Source organism: Corvus moneduloides, chromosome 5 (assembly GCF_009650955.1).
Source record: "Corvus moneduloides isolate bCorMon1 chromosome 5, bCorMon1.pri, whole genome shotgun sequence".
Classification (NCBI taxonomy): domain Eukaryota; kingdom Metazoa; phylum Chordata; class Aves; order Passeriformes; family Corvidae; genus Corvus; species Corvus moneduloides.
Genome location: NC_045480.1, coordinates 42,891,611 through 42,915,457, shown reverse-complemented (window position 1 = coordinate 42,915,457; position 23,847 = coordinate 42,891,611). Strand labels below are relative to the sequence as shown.

The window sequence follows — 23,847 nt, the reverse complement described above, 5'->3', positions numbered from 1 at the left end:
GAGTAAAAGAAAAAAAACCCTTCATTCCCACTTTTATATGTGTAAAAAGTACAAGAGCCAATCCTTACTGCTGACTAATTAACTAACAATTTGAATGCCTTTGAGAAGAGACATCTGCATATTTAAACCATCTCTCTCAAACAGGCATTATCTGTAAAAAAGTTCTGCATGAAAAAAAATTAACAGTAGATGCCTTTTAAGTATTCTTCATGTCCCAAAACCTTCTCACCATTTCAATCCCCCTCATTTCTCCTGTATCTTGCATTAAATAGAGAGCTGTTTTTCCTTCTTTCAGCTTCTGGCAGCAATAATGAAAAAAAAAATCTTAAATTGTTATTGTTTTCTCTGAAAAGCCCTATGAATGCAAATCTATAAAAGCTGCCTCATGAATGGAAAAATCTTCAAGTGTCTTCTCTTTATATAGTTGCACTTTGGACAGCTGCCCAAGTGATAAACAGCCCTCTGTTCGGTATCTGCATGACACACTCTTGCAATATGGTGTGAGAGATAGCAGGTTTGTTATAAGATAATGACTCCCTGGGGCACTGAATGCCACAAAGTTTGACTCATCTAATTCTCCCCAGCAAGATTAGCTGAGATAGCCACTCTCCCTGGACGAGTCCCATTTGCAATGCACCCCGTTAGGACCCACCGGCTGCTTGGCAGGACATGGCCTTGCCACACGACTCAAGCAGAAGAGAAACGCCTTTGGACATCTATTGTGCAGAAAATTAAGTTGATAATTCATTTGTGATGCTACTTCAGCCTTCTCCCCCGTAACTGTGAATTTAGCAAGTATTCTAAGTCACATGTAACTGTACTAATCTCACAGCAAATTCTTACTGTAGCTCTGCAGTAAATGCAGCTGGCAAACTGCAGTGAGCTTCATGGCACAGCCTCCCTCCTGCCTCCCGACAAAGCAAAGTCACTAATACTGACACATTCCCACCTGTTTAAAAAGCCCGTGGTGGTGAACTACACAAAGGCAGGTGAGGCAGGATTTAGTTTCATTTGCTCTCACTACTCAGCAGCTTGGTCCAGTGGCAAACATGACAGCCACTATGGTACAGCTAGGCTGAGGCTAGTGTGATATGCAGCTTGCCAGTTCTGAAATAGTGTGCAGGAATCAGGCTGCAGCAGGACTAGAGTCTTGGGCTTCATGGTTTACTGTGCATGGCTTTATTTTAGTACAAGAAATGTAGGGCAAATAATTCACTGTGCCATAAGTCTCTCAAGCAAACCCAGAGAATTCACTGAGGCTGCACAGTTGTTAATCCAAGCAGAATTTAACCTATTGAGCTGCTAGCAAAGGGCACCACTGTCTGGTATTTACATAATTGTTTTCTTGATCATGCTTGAATGAAAAGCCGTCTGGGAGCAGCAACATCACAGACCATTTGGGGGGAGTTACACTGTATTTTCTAGCTCAACGTTAATCAGATTTTTGGGAGCAGTCCTGCCCAAGGGCTGTTGCGACTGCAGCCTCTGATTCACAGGTGATGGGACTTTTGAGTGTCCTGCCAGTGAGGTAGCCAAGCTCAGGGAGGGTCCCACAGCTAAACCTGCTCATTGCACATTGCTTTGTAAGAGCCATTTTAAACTCAGAAAGTGAGTTGTCTCCTACACTCCACTGGAAACTGTTTGAAGGAGAAAACCAAACCTTCATATCTGATAGGGTTACAGAAGGCAGAACAGCCAGTCTTGTGGGATTTATGTATGTGTTGCTGTCTCACATGATCATATTGTGACCCTGTGAATATTTTGTATCTCTTGGAGTCCCACTCCTTGTGGCACAGGAGTACACGAGTATACCCCTTATGAAAACAAAAGGCAGAAAAACTATTTTCTATCACAGATGAAAGCTTGAAACCCCCAACTGTAGAGTTTCAACATGCAAGTCCTTCTAGGTGTATTTTATACAGATCATAGTTGTAACATGCAATTGACTGACTGACAAATTCTCTGACTTTACAGGTCTCTTCCTCTCCTGCCAATATACACCACACTTGCTCCTCTTTTCTCTTAACATTTTGTCTGGGGTTGTAATCTTTCTCTTCAGCTCAGACAACCCCTCCTCTGACCTCTCACTGCAGGTAACTACAGGCAGTGCTACATTTCAATGAACCCAAATCTGCTGGATGTCCAGAAACTGCGGCTGTGATAAATTCTCCTTTACAGCTTTTCAAAGATGTCACATTTGGCACAGAAGTCCCTTAACCACAACTCATCAGCGGCTGGGGGAGTTTTCTGGCTAAGTTGCAATGAGCTTGTTCTTTTCTGATATTCTTCCAGTCACTGTCATGGGGAAGATCCTAAGGTGGGTTTCTCATATAGGGCTACTGAAGGGGTTGTCAGCTTAGAAACAGTTTTACCTGAGGGCCTGCCTAAATCGTAGCAGGAAGTTGGATTTCAAAGACTGACACTATGTTGTTGACAAGCACTCTTGCAGACCTCAGAGCAATCTACATTATGTCCTGGAAATTTCTCCAGGTTATACTGACACAGAAGGCTTGTGTTCTTAAAATTTCCACCTGTATGGCTTTAAACATGCTAAAGATGAATTAAGGATATTTTAAAGACTAGCTTATGGTAAAAAAGGCATAGTACTTACTCTTCTTCATATCTCTTTCTGCAAAAGAGAAGAAAACAAAACATGCATTAGATTCCTCCTAAGAGGACTTATACAGAGGCAGATTCTCAGATACACTTCAGTGGCACAGAATAGCTGTAACTGGCCAGTTAACTTAGGTTTATGGCTGCTATGTGTCAGCAGAACTGCATAAAACAGCCAGAGGGTACTGGTGAATCTGACCCTATAACCTTTTGAATGGACAGCCCCAAATGAGAAAGGATTGTCAGAAACCTGGCTTTGGCTGTGAGACCCAGCCTTGTCCTCACACTGTTAGAGAAGGAAGGTTGGATCACTCTGCTAACAAAAGTAAGTAACATCAAGCCATTAATACAAAAAGTAAAATTGAACATCATTCTTAGACTTCACATACATTTCTGTCTACTCTCTTTAAACAGAAATGTATTTTTAAAAGAAAAAGAGTACATTTCAGCATTTTAGGGTGTAGAGTCAATGAAGCTGTTAAGTTTTTTGTAGACTATATATCAACTGAAACCTCTCCAGAGAAGGATGATGTTGATATAAATACTGAAAGCACCAGGGACTTAAAATTGTAGTTTGCAAACATGTGCATGGAATGTTTTCCTTATGGTATGGTTTCACTCAAATGCAAGAGAACCAAATGTCTCCATCGCTGCATTAGGCTTTCCTGATATCACATCCTCAGCCACACTTTTTTGACTGCCTGCAGTCTTATCTCCTGGCCCACCAGTGCCTAGCTGAGCATCTGGAAGCTGCTGCTTTCATTGCTTCTGCACTGTCAGCATTTTGTGTGCTTAGGACATCCCTCTGCCTCTGTAATAGTTGACCCAGCTACTGCAGGCTGAAAGCTGAGCAGGTAGTTGCCAGCATCTTTTCATTTTTACCAGCTGCATTTCTTTGGCTAGGCTAGCAAACAACATCCTCAGTTTGCATAATCACTGCTGAAACACAGGACTCTACAGAAATTGGATTTGCACATGTCTCCAATGCAGACACCTACATTTTGGGATGAATTTTTTCCTCTTCAGTCAAAAGGAATAGGAATCTCAACATAGCTAATTAAATCTGATTTGTCAGTACAGATGTGCAGAGTGCCACTCTCAAATTGCTCCTGATATAGAACTTGTTTTTCACATGTCAGATATTACTCAGCAGAGGAACAGAAGCCCCTACTAATGTCAGCTCATTTAAGATTTTTCAAAGTGGAACAATATTCTTTCCAAGGGAAAAGAAAAATATTTAACAAGTAAACATTTTTCAAAAATATTTGGCACCAGCCCCCAGTTTGTTATGTCTCTCTATGGAAAACAGCCTATAACTTATTTGGTAACAATCCTGCATCGTTTTCTTCCTAGGGCAAATATTCTCCAATGGGTAGTAACAGGTTTAGATGACCACGGTTCTGAATCTCAGCATGCACTTTCAGGTCTTACTAGTTGAATTGACTGCAATCTTTAGGCACTGGGAAAAATCACAATGTAATATACACATACCAGTGCTTTTATCACTGGTTCCTGTTTAAAGGCTAATCAGGAAAGAACAAGACGAAAAAGGCTTCATTGTAAGGAAGTCCTTGTCACTTCCTGCTAGCAAAGGCTACAGTGGCTCAGCACAAAATATCCTTTCTCTTCACAAAGCCCAGCTGTGATTTTGGAACAGGAGCACCTCTTGCTAGCTCTGGAATTCAAGTGGAAACATCCATCCTAGGATGTACGTGGATGCTTTTTTTTTTTTTTCAAATTTCCTTCCCTGTCCCCTTTCCTCAGCAGCAGGGATAAATGAATGACAGTAGTGGCTTCTCTTGATTCGTCACGAAAGAATATTGTAGGCATCAGCACTAAAACACCCACTTAGGGGAGATACCTAGCCATCCATTAGCCTGAAGGCCTGAGTTTATATGAAAATTTATTTCTTTCAACTTCCAGGGTAGCTAAAACCTGAGAACCCTGCACATATGCTTTGTTATATATTTAATAGCCAGACATGTTGCACAAAATAAGCTTCATTTTCAACATAACCTGTCTTCAAAGCAAACATTTCTCTTTTAGTGTTATTAATATCTTCCTTCACCACTCTTTCCAGATTTCACTTGGACATACTTCCCATCTCCTAAGTCTTAACAGATCTCTGCAGACCAATCACAAATTAGGGTGTGGTTGAAATAGTGTTGCTGATGTACATTCCCAGCAACACTCCCAGTTCTCGACACACTTTCCCAAGACTTTCCCAAGAGGCCGGCATTGCAGCCACGGCACAAAGCACCTCCCTCTGGTGGGAATTGGCAGCTTGCTCCATCGCTTTCAAACACCCCCACCATGAGGAGTCGGGAACTACACAGCAGCTCCAGATCCTGGGGCCTTGCAGCAGCGGCCTGGAAATGCCAGTGCAGTTGAGTAGCTCCGCATCCCAATTCAAGGAGTAGACTTGCAGAAGACAGGGGGCAGCAAGTTTCCTGCGAGCTGGAAAAGGTGCTTCCAATAGCCCATGATATGATGCAGCATTTTTTTTTTTTGCCGGTATGGGGCACCGAAACTAAGAAAAGAGCAACCTTTCTTGCGCTATTTTTGCCCATCTTAGAGAGAAAGAAATCTAATCATGGCCCCTGGCTTGTCATCTTTTTATGAAAGCAGCATAAGCCAGAGCTCCCAGCAAGCCTTATAAAACTCCGGATTTACAGGGGACCTTTCATCTACATCCATTTAAAATGTTCCCTGCCAGGCAACTGACTATGGACGGAAATCATCATTTGAAAAGATCTTACTTTAAGGACTGTACACAGTCTCTTAAATGCTGCTTCAGTTCTTCATCCTTTTCATAGGATTCCAGCATGGTGTGTGCATCATCATGGTGATAGCAATAGATTTTATATGTGTCTTCTAGTGGGCCTTTAATCTGCAAGAACACTTCCCCTGTTAAGGAGAAAAACAAAGCATGTCAAGTCAGACAACAGCATCTCAGGAGGAGTTTTATTATTCCACCACATTAGCCGTGAGCTAAAAGGGCTGGCTTCCACTTTACTTCCCTTAGAAACGATCTTACATGTTTATGTGCATTATTTATTACATGTATTTCTCAGCTGCTCATCTTTGTCATAGCCAGGCACCATTATATCAGTGTTAATGCACAAAAATTCCCTCAGGGAAAAAGCATGAAATCTCTATACCTCACACCCCTTCAAACACAACCTCTTAATTCACTGCCCAGCTTAATGCCCCTTCAGTGGAAAACAGGAGAGCTTAAGTAATAAAGGGAGACCATTTTGGTGTCATGGGCTGGCAGGAGGGATGAATGTAAGCCTGTTAGTTTTCCTTTTGACTTTCTTTCATGAATATGAACTTAAATGGGTAATAACAGGAATAATGACTCTATCTTCCATTAGCCATTTCAATTTTATCTGTTCTGCAAAACCCTGAAATGGCAATTGTTATGACCTAGAATAGAGAATTTTCTCCACATGACAGAAGAAAAACCTCCACCCCTCCCCTAATTAAATAAAACTACCATGGATTACAGCCATTTTTGTATAATACTAGGTTTATATTCAACTGAAGAAGGAGAACACTTCCATTTCCAGACCTCCACACCACCATTTTCCCATAAAAAACAGTTGGGAATTTTAGAGGCACTAAAGTAGTCCTACACTCATTTCCCATTTACTTCTGGAACCTAATTCTCTCAGCCTAAAACTCTCGTGTCTGTTTCTGTGTGTGCAAGAAATATTATCTAAGTGGGGAAGGCATGCTTCATTTCTTCTGCTGAGATATTTGTTCAGTCCTTACACCCTTATGCAGCAGCCCCCTGATCAGCATCCTTGGAAATGCGTATAATAAACAACAGCAACGCTAAAAAACTCCCGTCTTGGGCATTTACTGAAAATTATATCTATGTGGCAACCAGTCCAAATAGATGTTTATAAACATTCCTGTTGAGTTATAGCAATGATTATTAAAGTCAAAAGCTGAACACTGCATTAATTGGGAGCTCACTATTCATTCACAGAGCAAGTGCTGAGCTGTCAGGCATCCTGCATGTTTCATCCTGACCGGAGTGTGCTGTTCCATAATACATTGCATTGAACTGCTCCGTCTTAAAGTGAAAAATGATTCAGTTACCACAGTAACACAGCTCTGGGTTTTTCCCCTAGCAGAGAAGGTTAACTGGGCTGTCTAATGCATGTTGGTTTCAGGGTGCAAATAAGGGAAAAACAATGAGGAGCTAAGAGCACCACACTACATTTTAGTTACTGTAAGGATACAGTCAGAAAAGCACCAGATTCCTATAGTTAAATGCTCTTTATCTGTCCTCCCTGTCTTGTGCTTACTGCTAATGCTGATGGCTACCAACGCACATTGCATCCTGGCTTTCCCATTAACTCTACACAGGTCTTTTTTAGCCAACAACGTAAGGGGAAACCTTAACAAGCCTCAACCTTGATCCTGCATGCTTGGCACCCGGTTCTAGAGGTGATGAGCTCTCACAATTTTCACTGACATTAAATGGAGCTCCAAGTGCTTAGCACGGTCTGTACTATGCTAAGCCCTCAAGTGAGGTCACATTTTCAGTAGGAAAAATGCAAGGTAGCCTTACAACTCATTTCAGTATATACTAGAGGCTGAAAATTATCTTCTCCAGGAGGAAAGAGTTGGGCAAGTTCTGTTCACTGAAGTATTGTGCCACAGTGACAGATACTTTCCTTGATGCCCAATGATGAGAAAAATTATGTGCTGATTTCATGAAGAGGGCTTTTTAACAGAAGATGGATTTTTAAAACCTAAAGCCCATCTTGGTTCTGGTTGTATGGACCAAATCAGATGAGTTTTGGGCGTATCACTGGAGCAACTTGCTTTATAGACCAAAACCACATTGTATTTGGGCACGGCTTTAAAAATACTCTGAGAGATGCAAAACTACCTGATGCCTCTCCTGGAGTATGATGGTCATCAGTCTCAAAGAGAAATTCCTAGGAGAAAGGCTTGAGTAACAAAACAGTTTCTCCCTGTTGCTCTCAGTGGTGCTTTCACTGTGGACAGCAGTAGGAGAGGGAGGAAGGACAAGTCTCATAGCTAAAGCTAAGTCTTCATATTCCTCCATATGAAGTGTCCAGAACAGAGAGGAGAAGAAATTCAGGAGAGAACTACAAAAGGTATTTAACCTATTTTAGCTCAGATTAGGAGACAGGTTTTGAAACCAATCGCTCATTAGTCCTCATCTCCCATGCCTTGACTGTGTGGTGGAGCAGTCACAGTGACACAAACTGGATCCCTTTGAGGATGATGATTACCAGAAGACACACTACAAGGGCACATCTTATGCAGTCCAACCATAAAGGGGCATCTCAATCCACAGGCACAGGCTACAGCCAAGCTGAAGTAAGACCTCTTGTAATGTGTAGTGCAGATACCATCTGCTTAGCAGAAACTCTCACTCTGCAAGTCTGCTCCTACTAGAGCACATGTCAGTGTGGACATAGCATGAAGTGTGGAGAACGGAGACTAAAATAAGACATGAATGTGAGCAACAACATTGTTTTGCTTTCAAAGCAGTGAATTATCAGTTCTTTTCAACCTCACCATGACTGGGTTGCCTTCCAAAGTAAGATACTTCAGCGCAAGATTTTTAAATACACTAAACATGACAGAATATGATGGGCATGCTTTTTCTATAGACTGGTTTCAACAACTTTCACACTGAAGATCCTGAAAACAAAATTATTACTTTGATGTACTTTTAGAGGAAAATAAACCTACTAACTTACAGCTTATAGTGATGCAATTATTCTCCCAGTTTTTGTCTCAGCCTTTGGAAGAATGCCTCACACCTTACTTGACAACCTTTTTCCTGTCGTAAGTTAGCCAACTCCATGATCAATGATCCCATGCATTTTCATGGTTCTTTGTCTGATTCTGGAGAAATACACCCTAATAGATGGATGAAATTGTTTGTCTTTACTTCTGAATGTGGCAGGAAACTAATAGAATGATTCTCTTGGCTGTGAGAAAGGCACTTCCTGCTAGAATAGAACATTGCTTATTAAGGGTATGACTCATCATGATGCACTTTTACTGAAATACCACCAAACAACACAGACGTATCAAACTACATTAAGCTGTTGCCTTGGCACACCAGATTGAGACGTGCTAGGATTAATACTTTTCCCAAGCCTCTTACGCTTTAATATCCTGTTTCTTAGTAAAGTGGCAACCAATATTTTTTACCCGATTATTTGAGAGGACAGGGGGACTTTTTATAAGGTGTTACCTGCGTTATGTGGTCAGGTTAGGAAAGAAAGAACCTCTCTCGACCTCTGAATCACAGCTGGAAGTTTTTTAAGCTGAACTGTTTAGTTTTTTAAACTTTTGACTTTGCACTGAAGCAAATTCAGAATTCTCACCTGATCTCTTAAGGTGGTTCACCTACTGCCTCTGCACCGAAAAAGCAGTCATGGGAGAGCTGATGCATGGTGGTAACTTCTTAAATCTCTCCAGCTGTGCCAGAATGTCAAGTGAATCACAGCCTTAATGTTCATGACCTGACCTGCAGAGCTTGTGATTGTTGTGACATATCCAGGGCCAACCTGTTTGCTGAAAATACCCGTGATCCCTACAGACATTCCCACACAGAATCCCACAAACTTCAGATTCATTACAGCTTTCTCTACTGTTCATGTCCCTGTCAAGCACATTTAACCACCTCTTACATGAACTGTATCACCAGTAGATACATGTTTACAGTGTTTGGGGTGGGTTGGGGTTGTGACATGCTGGTTTTTCCAAACGTTTTAATGCTTTTCCTGAATGGCACAACTCTGAGTATACAGTATAAGAGTTAGAGTCAGCATAAGTGGATTTAGGTAGACAATACCAAACTAGATGAAGCAAATCTCAGCAGTAAGTTGTATAACTCAGTGCTGCATATTTTCTCTCATTCTAAATTCATTTTCTCCTTCTTTCCTCCCCCTCAGCATCCAGATGGATGGAAAATAAAAGCATCATAATCATACAAGTACAGTACAGCAACTGGACAGGTTTCACATGTCATTTTTCCTGTGTCATTTTGGACAGCTTCTAGCCTACCAGCCTCTGCAAGGGGTATGAGTTAAGTTTGATGAGAGTAGAGGACAGGAGAGTGTTATGTTTATTCTTTCATGTAGCTTTGTAGAACTCAAGAGGACAGTAAACATACCGATTATTTGCATGGGTGGTTCCACATCTGTTGTGGCTTCTTCCAACAATGACAGCAGTTTGGCTGATAGTTGATGGACCAATTCAATGTTGCTAAACAAGCCATCCACGTCAAAGCGAGCAATCTAATGGAATACAAATATTAAGCAGCTATTGACAAAGGATAAAGAAGGACCTCGTGTATTGCAGAGAGCTTCTCTTGCTATGCCCTGAGTGTTCAACACTCCAGGAAGCACCACGTCTGCAAAACCTCATATAAACATCCTCCTTGTGACTTCAAGGACACAACACAGTTTTCACATTAGTATAATATGGTTGACACAGTTAACAAAGGGTATGTTATCAAGTGGTTCTAACCTTATTTTGAGCTATCCCTAATCTGAAACTGTTTACCTAGGAAGGAAATAAATATTATCATCTGAATAAAGAAAAGCTCCTGGCTTTGAAATGTTTGTTTACTTTCCCACTAAGGAAAACAATAGTTGACAGCGGGTTTGATTCCCTGACTACCACTCACTATCAGAGGCCTCTACATAAACTGAGAGTTTGGCTCTTGGCGCCAGCTACCAGGTACAAAGACTTCTAGATAGTTGGTGCCATTTTAAGCTGGTTGTCCTATAAAACCAAAGTCAAGATCCTATAACTTCCACTAAAACCAACACATTCACAATTCTGGATATTAATACAACCTAAAGAACTTCTTACAGAGCCTGGGCACACAACATGGGCTTCGGTGAATTGTATCAATTTCGACCAACAGAAAATTTGGTTCTGTGTCCCTATTCATCTTACAGGAAGCAGAAGATTTCCAGGACACATACTTTTCATTGCACAGCAGGGCAATAGTTACTATTCAGGGACCACTGGAGATAACCAGAGGTAATGTGCTCATACTGAGAACAAAGAAAAGACCAATTTCTATCACTCATATTCATAGTCCCTGAACCTACCTCTCCATTTGGAAGAGAACTGCTGATTTACATAGCAGCTTACCAGAGCCCAGGAGGATCAAATTGCATGCTATTGTAACAAAATCACAAATATGCTTTCAGTACTGATGCAGTTAATTTCTTTATAAGCATTATAGGGCCTAAAACATGTTTTTTCCATTTGGAAATATGAAAGAGATTCATTGCTAGACCAATTTTCTAAACACATTACAAAGTTTCAATACAGTAGTTTATTGGAGAGCTAGCATTAAAAACATATAACATTCTTGAAAGCCTTTCAGAAGTGCAGAGGTTATTAAATTAAGACAGTTATAATCTATAAATTACTTTTCCTGTATACATCTAGCACAGGACTTCTGACCTCCTTCCCAGCATGTCTACATAGTATTTGGAACTACGTTGTGCATGGACACTTCCACACGTTAACGAAGTGACAAGGGATAGAATGAAAATGAATGTTTTCAGTTGGGTGAAAAAAAGCGATGGAATATGGCACACTTGTCAAAAATCTCAGCAAGTTCAACCAGGGAATACTCTTGCTAAGTGCTGGCCAGGCTGGGGAGAAGTCAAGTGGAGACTGCTTCTAAGTGGATGAATGAGTGAGAAGGAAGAAGTCAAGAACTCCTTAAAATTAAGTCAGCAGATGCCGGTTCTTCTGAAAATGGGTTGGAACAAGTTCTGTCAGAATTTTAGGAAAGCAAAAAGGTTCTGCAGGAGTTTTAACACTACAGGTTAAGAGGCATTGCCAACATCATCTAAAGACACTTTGGCCTCTGCAACCGTATTTTGTCACCAATTTAATACAGTTTTAATACAAAATACCTGGGTTAAGGTCTGTTTAAAATTATTTTTATTCTATATTTGCAGAAAATGTCATTTGTACAGCCTCTGTGAATGCTATGTTTTAGGCCTCACAAACACAAGTCTGTTTCTAGACAATCTTTTCTGTTCCCAGCACCATTTTTCTACAAATTGAAATACTGTTGAGGAAAAGGTGCTCTTTGAAGTCTCAGCTGAAAAAGAAAATAGGTATCATTGGCCTAATAAGATCTTTCCCATGAAAGGTAATTTATGAGTCTTCTTTCTTAAGTGTACCTCTTTTGTGTTGAATGCAAATTTCCCAAGTGCTCACTGGACTGTCAAGCATGGTATTTATCCACCGCAGCTGTCTGAAAGGATGGATAAAGTAATCTTAACAACTGAATTTAACCTTGATGCAGAGGTTCATGCCATTCCAGTTTCTATTGTGGAAAAAACCTTGGGTTTGGATGTACCAGTAAACATCTGCCAAGGCATGTAACAAGTGTTATAACTACAGAGCAGCATGGAGAGCTGGAAGCTGCTACTGCAGCCCGTAGGCAGGGATATAATACCCAAGCTGACCTCTGGACAAGTACCTCGATGCAGTCTTTACACAAGTGCAGCACAAGTGGTCAGGACCATATCTGACCTTCCACTCTCCTCACCAGAGCCCTGACACATCAATTCCCGGAGCGCTGGCTCCAGACCCGCTCCCAGCACCACATCACTCTTGCGCTGACTCTTGTGCTTGCATTGAGATTGTCCACAACCAGAATGTGGCTGAGTTGAGACCTCGGAATCACTGCCTCATCCTCCCCCCCTGGCACTCGCCTGCTTGTTTCTCAGGGGCTGAATCACTTCCTTGATGCAGAGATCCAGGTCGCTGATATAGTCTTTCTCCGTCTGCATGAGTTCTGTGATGATTTTCACCCTCCTGGCCATCATGCGTCTGCTGACTTCTTCTTCGTCCTCCTGCGACGAAGCGGCAGGAGTGAAGGACACTGCTTGTGGAGCCATTTTTTCTGTTTAAAAGAGGGAAAGATTTGTGAGGAAAGTCATAATTCCACATGCTCACCCAGCTTGCCCTGCATGACCGTGGGTGGTGGACAAATGGCCATAGTGAGCAGGAAAAGAAGCATAAGAAATGGCAAACCCAAATCAGACTGAATGTCATCCCATCTCCTTCTTCTAAAAGTGGACCTGGGTTTGCCAAAGCAAATCATCCTCTGGCATTAAGGGGATAACTCATCACGGGCTCCCCTGGCTTTGATGTTATGTATCAGGTAGAAATTTTCAATGGAGCACAGGAGAGTCTGATTCTTGTTCCACTGAAATTCAAGGATAGCTGACGCCCTTCTACTCCTTTGAAAACACAGTCGTGGTCTGACATCTATTATGATTTGGAGGATGGGAAAAAATGTGCTCCTGTGAAAGAAAAAGGCTGTTTACCATAAAAAAGCTTCACAATAATAACCTTTGTTCTGTACAATGTAACGTTGAGTCTATTCATGGGAAATTGAGAGCTGAGTACTGGATGACAAACTTTCAAGTGAAGAAAATGTTACTAATGATGATGATGAATCCTCCAACTCTGTTTAAAAATAATTTTTTGAAAGAAACAAAGGAATTCAAGAAGAATAGGGGAAAACCTTTAATGACAAACCTTCAATAACAACTGTTTCTTGGAGCAACAGAGATCATTGGGATTAGGACATTCTTCACTGTTTTTCAGTACTTAACACCTAGAATATCTGTTTTGTTTCAAATAGATGAAAATGCCAGCAAGTCTTCTACAGATGGGTAATTTATGTACACTACCAGACCTGCACACAATCTACTTATCTTTAATGATGGTCTTCCCATTTGCTGGTCTGTAGGCCAGCCTGCAGAGATCCATGTCAGCTGTAAAAAGGGCACTGAATTTTATCTGTGTACACTGGCAATTTGTATTTTTCATTAGGAAACACACACACAAAACCCAAAACCAAAACAAAACAAAAATGAAGTGAAAGATTTCAGAGCCTATTCTGGTGTTTTTCTGCTAGCCACAAGATGGTGCAGAGTACCAACAAAGATGGACATACCATTAGCCTGCTCAAGTCTGCATCACCCAGGCTGAGCTTTGACAGCACCAGCTTTTATTGCTCAGCAGCAAAGGATGGGAATCTCCACTGACAGTCAGACTGCTACACCTTCGTGTCAACTTCTTGTGGGGACTGTACTTAAGGAGGCAATAACAAGCAGTATCAGGTGCTTTGCTCACTGATAGCCAGTACTGATTACATTGCAGTTATTTGAGTTGATTTTAAGGGTAAGGTCATGAGCACTCCAGTGAGCATCGAACAGCGCACAGCTCACCACACAATACCAGCCAAGGCTGTAGAGGATAACCCAGAGCTGGACTTGTGGGAAGCCAAGCAGCATTCAGGACAGACTGCTTTGAGCAATCTTCTGACAAGAGGTGTAAAATATAATAAATCCAATGTATCATCTTTGCCCACTCCTTCTACAATTATGCTGACCACTGATATTCAGAAAGGACAGGTTTGTTAGTAATGATTCTCCCACCAGGTTTTCAAATGAGGCTGATGTGACCAAAGATAGTTTTAAATAGCTGCTTTTGGGACTGCACCTGTCTCTACACTACTAGTTTTAAACAGTGAGGACAAAGAACCTAAACAGACCTGGATGAAAGGCGGGGGGTAGGGGAGCTGTTTTCTCAAACTTTTTTGTATTTAGATATGCTTTTCAGCTTGGAGTTGTTAGCCTTGAAGTTTGTGTATAACACAGGCATGAACATTTTGTCCTCAAGTTTGTACAGAGACAATGAAATGGAAACATGAAGAGGATGTCTCCCCTCTGCAAGGCCTTGGCTATCAAAAATACTTTAGGCTTAACCTTGCCCTGGTGCATTTGTGCTGGTATAAGTGCACAAACTGCACAGGAGCTTGCACTGCTGCAGAGCTCACCCACCAAAGGTGCTGTGTGCTGGACAAAACAGGTTCTACCCTTTAGTGAGGAAGAGAGCAAAAGTGGTACCAGTATCATTTCACAGCTCCCCCAGAGAAATTTCCTGCTAGGGTTGCAGAATGAGACCACCTTGCCTGCTGCTGACACGCTAAACCAGCAGGTATTTTTTCTTCTAAAAACTTACAGTATGTACCCACATTTATAAATTCACAAGGAACCACATGAACAATCCATTTCTATTCCAGTTTTGCACCAAAATCAGGATTTTTCTTGAGACTGGGTGTGAAAATGTTGTCATGCATGTAACTGTGTGTGAAGAGTTATGGGCAACTCCCAAGAAAGCACGTAGAAGAAGATCTCAGAAGCGTAGTTTTGTCTCAGACACAGATGTTATCATATCAGATGGAATTTTAAGCTAAACACAAGATGCTGTACAAAAGAACGTTCTAATCTTTTATAGTGGTGGCAGGGGAGGCCATTACATGAGCAAAATAAAGCCACTGTGTTCCACTTCAGGCTGGAAGTCACAATCCCTCGAGAGGCTGTTCTTTCAGTTTGTGCCATTAGATAGCCCTGATCAAATTTGATTCTTGAATTATGTCAGGGCTCATCTATTATCATTATTACATGATAGATAATAATGCCAGGAAAGAAAAACTGTTCTCAACAGGAAGAAATAATCATGAGAAATATCAGTTAGACGCTGTTTCCTTATAGAAAACTTGTTTTTTTAATAAATGTTTCCTTTCGTTAAATGTAATATAATTTTCCATTTTCACTCAATACATTCACTTTTTCATTTCAGGCATATCTGTCTCTATAGAATGCAACAGCAAGATCTTGAAGTGATGATTACAGTCAAAATGTGTGATTTCATGTTCAGCTGATTGCTTTTGACCAGTTTGAGAACATTAGTAGTTTGCTGAAATCCTTGTGGAGTAAGTGCAAGTTTAATGAATGCACAAACAGTGAGTGCATATCTGGAATATAATCAGACTCATTTCTACCTGGTAACGTGTACCAGCCCTGGAACTGTTGAAAAGAGAGGATTAGCAGGAAGAGACATCACTGAGGATTAACTGCTACAGTAAGAATTTGACACATTTGCCCTCAGAGATACCAGGTTTAGAAAAATGAAAAAGTAGTCTGTTGAATAGTTTATTAAACCATTGCATCTTAAGCCCAGTTAACAAAAACTAACTGGTACTTTTAGTAGATGTAAGAATAAAAGTAGAAGGCAATGTTTGGAATTAATGCTTTTGTGATGCCAGCTATCTGCTGGAGTTGCCTTTCTGGAGGACTTTCCTTTGGAGATGACTTTGGTTTTTCAATTGTGTATTGAAGTACATGGCTCTAGTTGCATGAAACAAGAGGTTCATTATGGGATGACAAGGACAAAGAAGCCACATGTCTTACAAAAACAGTTTCTTGCAAGTGTGAAGTCTAAAGACGTCCCCCAGATGGAGACATCCCACAATGTGGTGAGAGCATGGAGGAACAGAGCTTGCAATGTGCAAATGCAGTAGCTCTCTTCTAGGCCCAGGGGAAGTACTGGGGGACTGCTCGATCCCCTTAAAGGGAGGAGAGGCATGTTTGCCTTAATCCACAACTGCAGAAAGGAACTAAGTTCTAAACACAGTCCAAAGCAAGATTAAAACACAAACGAGGTTAAATGTTGGGATCCAAAGTGATAATGCAACTTTATTTTTCTTAAAAGAGGAAAGAAAGAGAGGAAAAGAGAAAAGCAGGAAGATGCCAGAATAATTACGAGAAGCACAGGAAAGGGGTTACCACCACCATGGGTCCAGCGCTGGCTTGTAGAGTGCGATGGGTCTTTCTCTGGTGAAGTCCCTCTGAGAGCAGTCGACTGACCCTGGGAGGGAACAGGCCCATAGCAGCAAGACCAGAGTGGGATGGGGAGCACAGGCAGCCTCATAGGAGCAGCCAGGACAGCGGAGGACAGCACAGACAGCAAAGATTCCGGCACTATGTAGATTTTTCCAGTGCAGCCCCCTGTGCCTGCTTAGGCACTTGCTTGTGGAGGGTTTTGAGAGTGGCAATCGTCACATCCACTTCATAAAGTTCATTGGCTGGCTCATTTATGTATCAAAAAGTGTGCTGCTTGCTCGCTTAATGTATCAAGGGTTTGCTGCTCGCTCCTCTGGTGTATCAAAAGTCTGCTGCTCGCTTAGTGTATCAACGACAAGCTCTATTAATAACTTTCAACAGGATGCCTCAGTTTCTAAAATAACGCAGTTTGTAAAGTTTTTGTTAGAGGCAACTTAAAACTTTAATTTTCAAACCTTAATCTTCGAATTAGGTAATGGAGAAACAAGAGGTAATGGAGAAATATTCCTTGCATTTTACTTGTTCACTACAGGGACTCACAGCAAGCAACCAGAGGAGAAACCATAGCAGGCCTGTAAGATCTATGTGCATAAATTTCCATGGCTTCCACACCTATCATGAGCAGCTCCAAGAGGTCTGCTCTACCCATACTTCCTCCCAGGTAAGATGCTCTGGTTGGATATTATGTTTGCCCTTGGTGTGGGGACCCAGATTTCTCCCCATCCAGTGCTTCCCATGTGGAACCAAAGGTACTAGCACAGAATACAGGAACAAGTACAGTGATGCCAGTGCATGGAGTAAGTTACAGACTTTTTTGTTACTTAGGCAGCATTTGAAAGATGCCAGAGGAATGCAAGTTCTGCACTTACACTGTGCAGATACGAGGATTTTTGCCTGGCACAAGGGACTGGTGAAGGCATAAGTTATCAAGGTATAACAAACAAATTACAGAATTACTTTGTTTTCCTATGTGAAACATGAGTCTCGTATCACCTTGGATAAATTATTCCTCTGTGAAAGCAAGTCCTCAGATAGCCTGTACCCTCAGATAACCTAGCTGTTACACACGGGAACGTACACTGGCTTTTATCAGCTGGATTTGGGAATGAAATGCAGACAGCCAAGCTCAGAGACTGCTGCCGTGGCAGCTTTCCTCTCCCTCCTCACACTGTTGCTCTAGTTCTGTTCCTGCTTCCCCTGCAGGTGCTGGGAAGGCTGCAGGCCACAGAGACACTGGGATCCTTGGAAGTCAGGAAGCTTGAAATAGGACATGCAGTGGGGAAGGATGGAGTGTGACACTATGTGCAGACGAAGAGCATCACATGAGATAACACACAAGAGTTTTACTCCAGATGCCCCTCCCCTTGTGAGGGACCACATGAGGTGTCCTTAAGGTTCCGCTTACAGTGCAACAATACAGTGCAAACATGGTGTGAATTAGACCGCTGAAGACCAAGTTGGGCATTGAAATAGAAAAGGATTGGGAGGGGCTTGAGGAAAACCTCTTTTTTTTCTTTTACTGAGAGGCTCATAACAGCAGCATTGTTCAGGAGCGGGTTTGTCGAGCACAGGCTGTGAGCAACACATGCAAAAAGCCCCTTTCCTGAACCCAGGAGGAAAACGCTGCAGGACCAGAATGACCTTGCACCCGTATTCAGGGGCAACAGGTTTGCTTATAAAATCTGCGTCAGAGACTTCCGTGCAATTAGGTCATTCGATCTTTGATCATTTTTGTGTTCCATAAGGTACAGAGAATTTACATTCAACGCGCAGGTTCTTTCTTCAATTCCTTGACAGCAGACCGCTCTAATTATGTGTGTGCTGACAGGACTACAGAGAGCTCCCATGTGACCGCGGTGGAAGGGAAGAAAGCTTATCATCAGGTGACAGAAGAATGCCCTTATTGTTAGCGCCAATACTTGCAAATAAAGCTTTCCAGGGCGTCACAGACCGGTATAAATACACCACTCCTGTGGCACTAGGCTAATATGTTAATAAAGCAGGAACTGAGGAAGGGCTGTACCTGAGCTGCTTCCTCCGGGACACAGGCACCTCAAGATTTGGCATGAATTAGCTGTATGAACTATGGGCTGTGTGGCCCAAAAAGCAAAGTATCCCAATTTTAAAAATGTTTGCTAATATGCTCAGAGGAGGATCCATAACCCTCCTTGTGTCCCAGTCTTCCCTTCGGCTGCAGTTTCCAGTTATGCTGTGGTAGCTCCTAACAGTCCTCAGCCCCACGGCAGGGCTTGGTGCTAAGTGCTGTGCAAACACTGCGGTACAAAATGGATTCTGCACTGAGATGATAAGCTTGCTTCCCAGCCTGACAGACACTGCAATAAGTTCAAGGAATAACTCCAGCTTTATTGCAGCACAAGCTAACAGAATTAGATCCCCCGAGCCTAAATTTGCATGGGGGAAAATAGAAGTATTTGTTAGATCGTGACTTCTCATCACCGGGCACAGTGGGGAGAATTTTCATCGAGCCAGCTCCTGAACTTCAGGAAATAATCTGAAATTTCACTCCTTACTGTACTTTAGCAAACCAGCCCCTCCACAAATCAATACATTCTGCAGTGAAATAGGATATTATCTGCATTGTAGTCCATAGAAAGTTAGTCAGCAAGTACAGCACAAAGCAAATAAGGAACTGGGGAGTGGCACAGAGGATCTTTACACCTGGTGCAAGAAGCTGAGTGCATGGACAGCCCATGCAGGAAGGAGTGGTGTGCTCTGCAAGCAGGGAGGAGATGGGATGGAGAAAGGTGCCCTGCTTGAAACAGAGCAAAGGCAGATGAGTTGCCTCTGACTGGGCCTTTGCATACCAAGGGATAGTAGCTTTCAAGGAATTTGTACCATTTTGCCGGTTTCTGCGTCATTACTGGTGTTACTTATTTCTCATAAGTACTTTAGACAGAGAAAACACACAGCATTCAGGGTTCAGATACGAGCTAAGGCAGTGTACTGTGGTAGCTGTGTGATTTGAATCACTATCTAATACGGGCATGTCCCTGATGCATTTTAAATTGAAGCGTGTACAAATCATTTACCGGGGCAGTCGACCCATTCACAGCCAAAGTTGTAAGGGAGTTAATATGTAATAATTTGTAAGACAAGGTGCTTTTTTGAAGGATGAATTGTCTCACTGAGCACTGCAAATGTGATCTCTGATTCCTTCAGGAAACCCACCATTTTCTATAGCTTATTTTTCACAGCAAGCACAAGTTTGGTATACAATTATTAACAAAAACCAGCAATCTGCCCAAAACCTAACAGACAGTGAACTATGCTTTAAATGCCTTTTCACGGTGTGCCCTTTTTAGTTAATAGCATCTATCCCCATGACACACTGTATGTTAATCTGCCCGGATCTTGCAAACATTTATGTGCCAATAACTGCATCAAGCAAACCCATTTTACTGAAATACATAGGTACTCACAGACTGGAAGCTTTGGGTTAATTCAAAGACTGATCCCAACATGAATACAATACATAAATATTAATACAGTTACTTTTAAAGCTGCTACTGATGGATTTTCACAGTAGAAAAGATAACTCCTACCAGCTAAACAGCTATAGATAATACGTTTGAAAATAGAGATGCTAAATATCACTTTTTTGTTTTGCAACTTCTTCATTCCTCTTGAGAGGACATACTTGCAGAGTTAATTCTGCGTCTCTACCACAGATGCTAGTGAATATATCTTCCTCAACCCCACTCTTCCCTCTTCAGAAAAGTGACGTTTCTGTCCAGTTGATGGAAGAAATATACACACACACACACATATATGGCCTGATCAAGGTATTCCTGAACTCTTCCAAGAATGCAAGTACAGTCTGAGTTCTAAATGACTGCATGGTTTTGTCATGAACCTGGCATTTCATAGCAATGACCTTATTTTCCCCTACCTAAAATGGGGCTGGCAGGCATTTGGTTATCTCACAGGATGAGCTGAAGTACAGGCCCGACTGCTTGCCAAGCTCCTTGAGAATATAATAGTTACTTTGCATTTTATTTCCTTTTAAAAAAGAGTAAAGTCAGGAGGTGTTGCATGGCCATTCACACCAGATAAGGTATTGAATAGATGAATCTACTATAGTAATTTACCATGAAAATGCTTTCTTGTGTCTTAATGAATCCTTAATTTTAAAATGAAAAACACTTGCAGAAGTTTTCACCTCTGGCAATGCTATTGTGCACTACTGTTTGTAGACTGACAGAGCAAACCACCTCGATTACCCTGGAGATCTGGAGACTGAGAAAGGCTCTTTCTCACTCTTCATAGAAAACATTGGTTCGCTGTATAAAACAAAACTTAAAAGAAATCCAAGCGCAGAAATTGAATTCTTAGGAGTTTTTAAGCCTGACTGCTTGCTCTCTTGGGCTTTTTGTTTTGCTTTCTTCACAGGCTTTTATTTGGGGACCTCTATTTTCAGCACACTGAGCTGCATTTTGAGCATATACTTCAGACCTGCTGCAAATGGCTGTGGAGGGTAACAGCCCGGTTCCTGCTCAGGGAAATCTTTAGAGCATGCAGGGGGCTGGAAGGGCCCTTGAGAAATGCCTTGCCCACGCTTCACCGTGCACAAACGTACTGCAACGCTGATGTAGGCACCGAGGTGTGTAAAGACACCCTGGTCCCTGTGCTCTGACTAGGCTGCCTGCCACTAGCACAGATCGGGGTCCGGCAGCCCCTGACTTTTAGCTGTGGAAACCTGCGCCACTCACAGGAGATTCCCTTCTGCAGGTCTCGCTGCTCTTGCATCTCTGTGTCTCACACATCCTTGTCTATGCTAATATCTACCCCAGGTCGGCAGATTAGGCGTTAGAAAACATATTAACAGGAGACTATAGAAGGGAGTGGCAACTAAACACAGAACTTTTCCCACAATTCATATGGGAAGCAAGTGAAAATCACCATTTACATCTTTTTACAAAGCATTTACCATTCTAGGGTGATCAGAAAGTCCCGACCAGGTGACACACAACAGATTAGCTGTCACCAACAGAGCTGCTGGGTTTTCTTAACAAGAATGGAAAACTCAAAAGCTTTGTGCCAACAAAATCACTTCCCTCACCTTGGCGTAAGATGCTTTGCATCCAAGTGCTACGAGAAAAATGCAGAACATAAACGTGTTCAATCACAGCACATTGTCAGCATTGGCAGGTAGCACGTTAGGTCCGGGATCCGTGATCGTTATCAGATTCAGGCACATCTACCTCAAGAAAATTTGATCCAGGTCAGGCCTTGGCACACAGCTGCATTTCTATGGCAACTGTAAATATACGTTATAAGAATTTCTACTGCCTTTGTATTTTCACTCTGAGGACAGGCAACTTCTAATCCAATACAAATACCTTGTTAACCCATCACTGCTTTTCTCAAAAAAATGCAAGCAAACAAAGTGAGCTGATACCAGACCATGCTTTGCAATACGTGGCTGTGGCAGCCTCAGCAGGTGGCAGGAGCTGCAAAGCTGGATTTACTGTCTCTTTGGACTGCTGCCACAAACATAACCTCACACTCTGCCATGACTTCCTAGGCTTCCCCACCTCCTTTGCTTCGGATTTTAAACAGGAGACATTAATGGTCTGAATATGGCTGACACAGGACAGAAAGATTTCACGCTTTTTCCTGGATACTTCTCTGATAACCTTGACCTCACCTGGGCAACCCCATTCACGAGTTCAAAACTGCTGTCTTGGTGGGACACGTGCCAGGAGCTTGCCTGCCCAGCTACAGCAATCCATGCTTGTGCCCTGAAACACCCCTGCCAGATTTCTGAAGCATGGGCCTGACTTAACCGAGTATTTTTCACCTTCTCATCGATTAGCTATCATGAGGAGGGAAGAGCATAATTGATGAACCTCTCTGTTCTCAGCATATGCAGTCCCCATAGAAAACCTATTATTTTCAGGCTTATTGTTTTATTTTCTGCTTTTATTGTCTCTCTGAAGCAATGCTACTTTCTAATTAAGTGCATCAAAACCACAATGCAGCAATCCAAGGTATTTTTTCTATTTTATTTCCTCATAAAGGATTATGGTTGCAAGAATGACTGTCACTAAGCAGTTACAGCACTATTAGTAATACACACTTATAGTATAATAATACTCCAATCCTGTTGTTCAAGACCCTGGAAACCCACAGAAATTCATCAGTTGATGTTCCAGAGCACTCCCAGAAATTGCCATTCACATTCTTCATGCTTTTCCTCAATTTGTGGCATCACATTTAATTTTTGATTGACAAGCCCAGTACTGGCATACTTTACTACAATTTGTGGTCCATATACAATTTGGTTATTTGAGAAGCAACCCTCTCCATAATCACAGAATGGTATAATTTGCATCAGTATATCCATCCAAACATGTATCTGGACATACTTTAGTTCAGGCTTGTACAATCTATGCAACAGTTTACAGATCCCGATATTTTTAATTGAGCAAAAAAGGTCCTTGATGCTTCTAATGACTTGACACATACCCCACTTAATACGATAGCCAAAGACAGATAGGACGGAGCCATCCTATTTTTACATTACTGTTCATGTTGCAAATGCATTCTGGTGAATGAGAAAGATTTTGGTTGCATATGAGTTCTGCAGGAACTCACCAAAACCTTTAATTATATTTTGTGTCCCGTCTACAAAACACTAGAAAAATTAGGGGAAACATCTCGCATTCTGGAGTTGGGGGGCAAGGGTGAGAGGGGCGCTCATTCCAGCTGTGGGTGCGGGGGAGCAGAGCCTGCCATTCCCTTTTTTATCTCAAGGCTGCAGCCAGGAGGGCATGGAGACACCGCCCCAGCTCAGAGCATCCCTAGCAGCAGAGCACCATACAAGCTTCCCCAGTACCTTGCAATTTCTGGCTGTACTCTGTCCTGTCGGACTGACTCCTCCTCAGGTTGCCAAGGTCCCCGGCGGTGGTGGTGCTCTCCACCACGGGCTCCGTTCTCCTCCTCTGCCCCATGTAGAGCTTGTTCCTCAGCAGGGTCAAATTCCTCTTCCTTCCCCCGGTGCCTTCCTTCCCCGGACAGTCCATGCTCGCCACGGACAGCCTTGCTTAGTGGTGGTGGTGGCGGGAGGACAATAGCTTGATTTTCAGGGAGGTGACCTCCCTGCCCAGGTGAAGGCTGGTTGCTTTATGCTTGGGTTTGCAGCAGGGCTCGCCAGGCTCCGCAGGTCCCCGGGCTCAGCCCTGCCACCTGTGCCGGAGCAGCTCCACCCCCGCGAAGCTGCCGCCCCAGGCAGCGTTTGCATTCACCTGCCCTACGTGTGAGCGCGCCTGGCGGGGCTGCTTTCAGAGCCAGCCCCAAACCGCAGCCATTCCCGGGCCCTCTCCCTGCTTCAGGGCATGCTCCTCACCCCGCCGCAGGGCCGGGGGTGCCGGCAGTTTGGAGCAGGAATTGCCTCATCCCGGCTGCCGGGCAGGGAGATGCCCGAGTGTGCCACGGCATCACCATGCTTTCACCCGACCCCTTC

At 42.6% G+C, this 23,847-nt stretch overlaps 1 protein-coding gene across 1 annotated transcript in view; it reads right to left on the bottom strand.

Annotated features, from left to right (window-relative positions):
* Positions 1-23,549, bottom strand: part of ARHGEF38 (Rho guanine nucleotide exchange factor 38) — a 39,702-nt gene extending 16,153 nt beyond the window's left edge. Inside the window, exons 1-5 of the mRNA XM_032109343.1 lie at positions 23,221-23,549; positions 12,375-12,565; positions 9,794-9,917; positions 5,373-5,520; positions 2,612-2,629 (exon numbers count right to left, since the gene is read on the bottom strand). Of these exons, the coding sequence (XP_031965234.1) occupies positions 2,612-2,629; positions 5,373-5,520; positions 9,794-9,917; positions 12,375-12,565; positions 23,221-23,407 (668 nt within the window). The 5' untranslated portion in view covers positions 23,408-23,549. The remainder of the gene's footprint in view (positions 1-2,611; positions 2,630-5,372; positions 5,521-9,793; positions 9,918-12,374; positions 12,566-23,220) is intronic.
* Between the last annotated feature and the right edge of the window lie 298 nt (positions 23,550-23,847).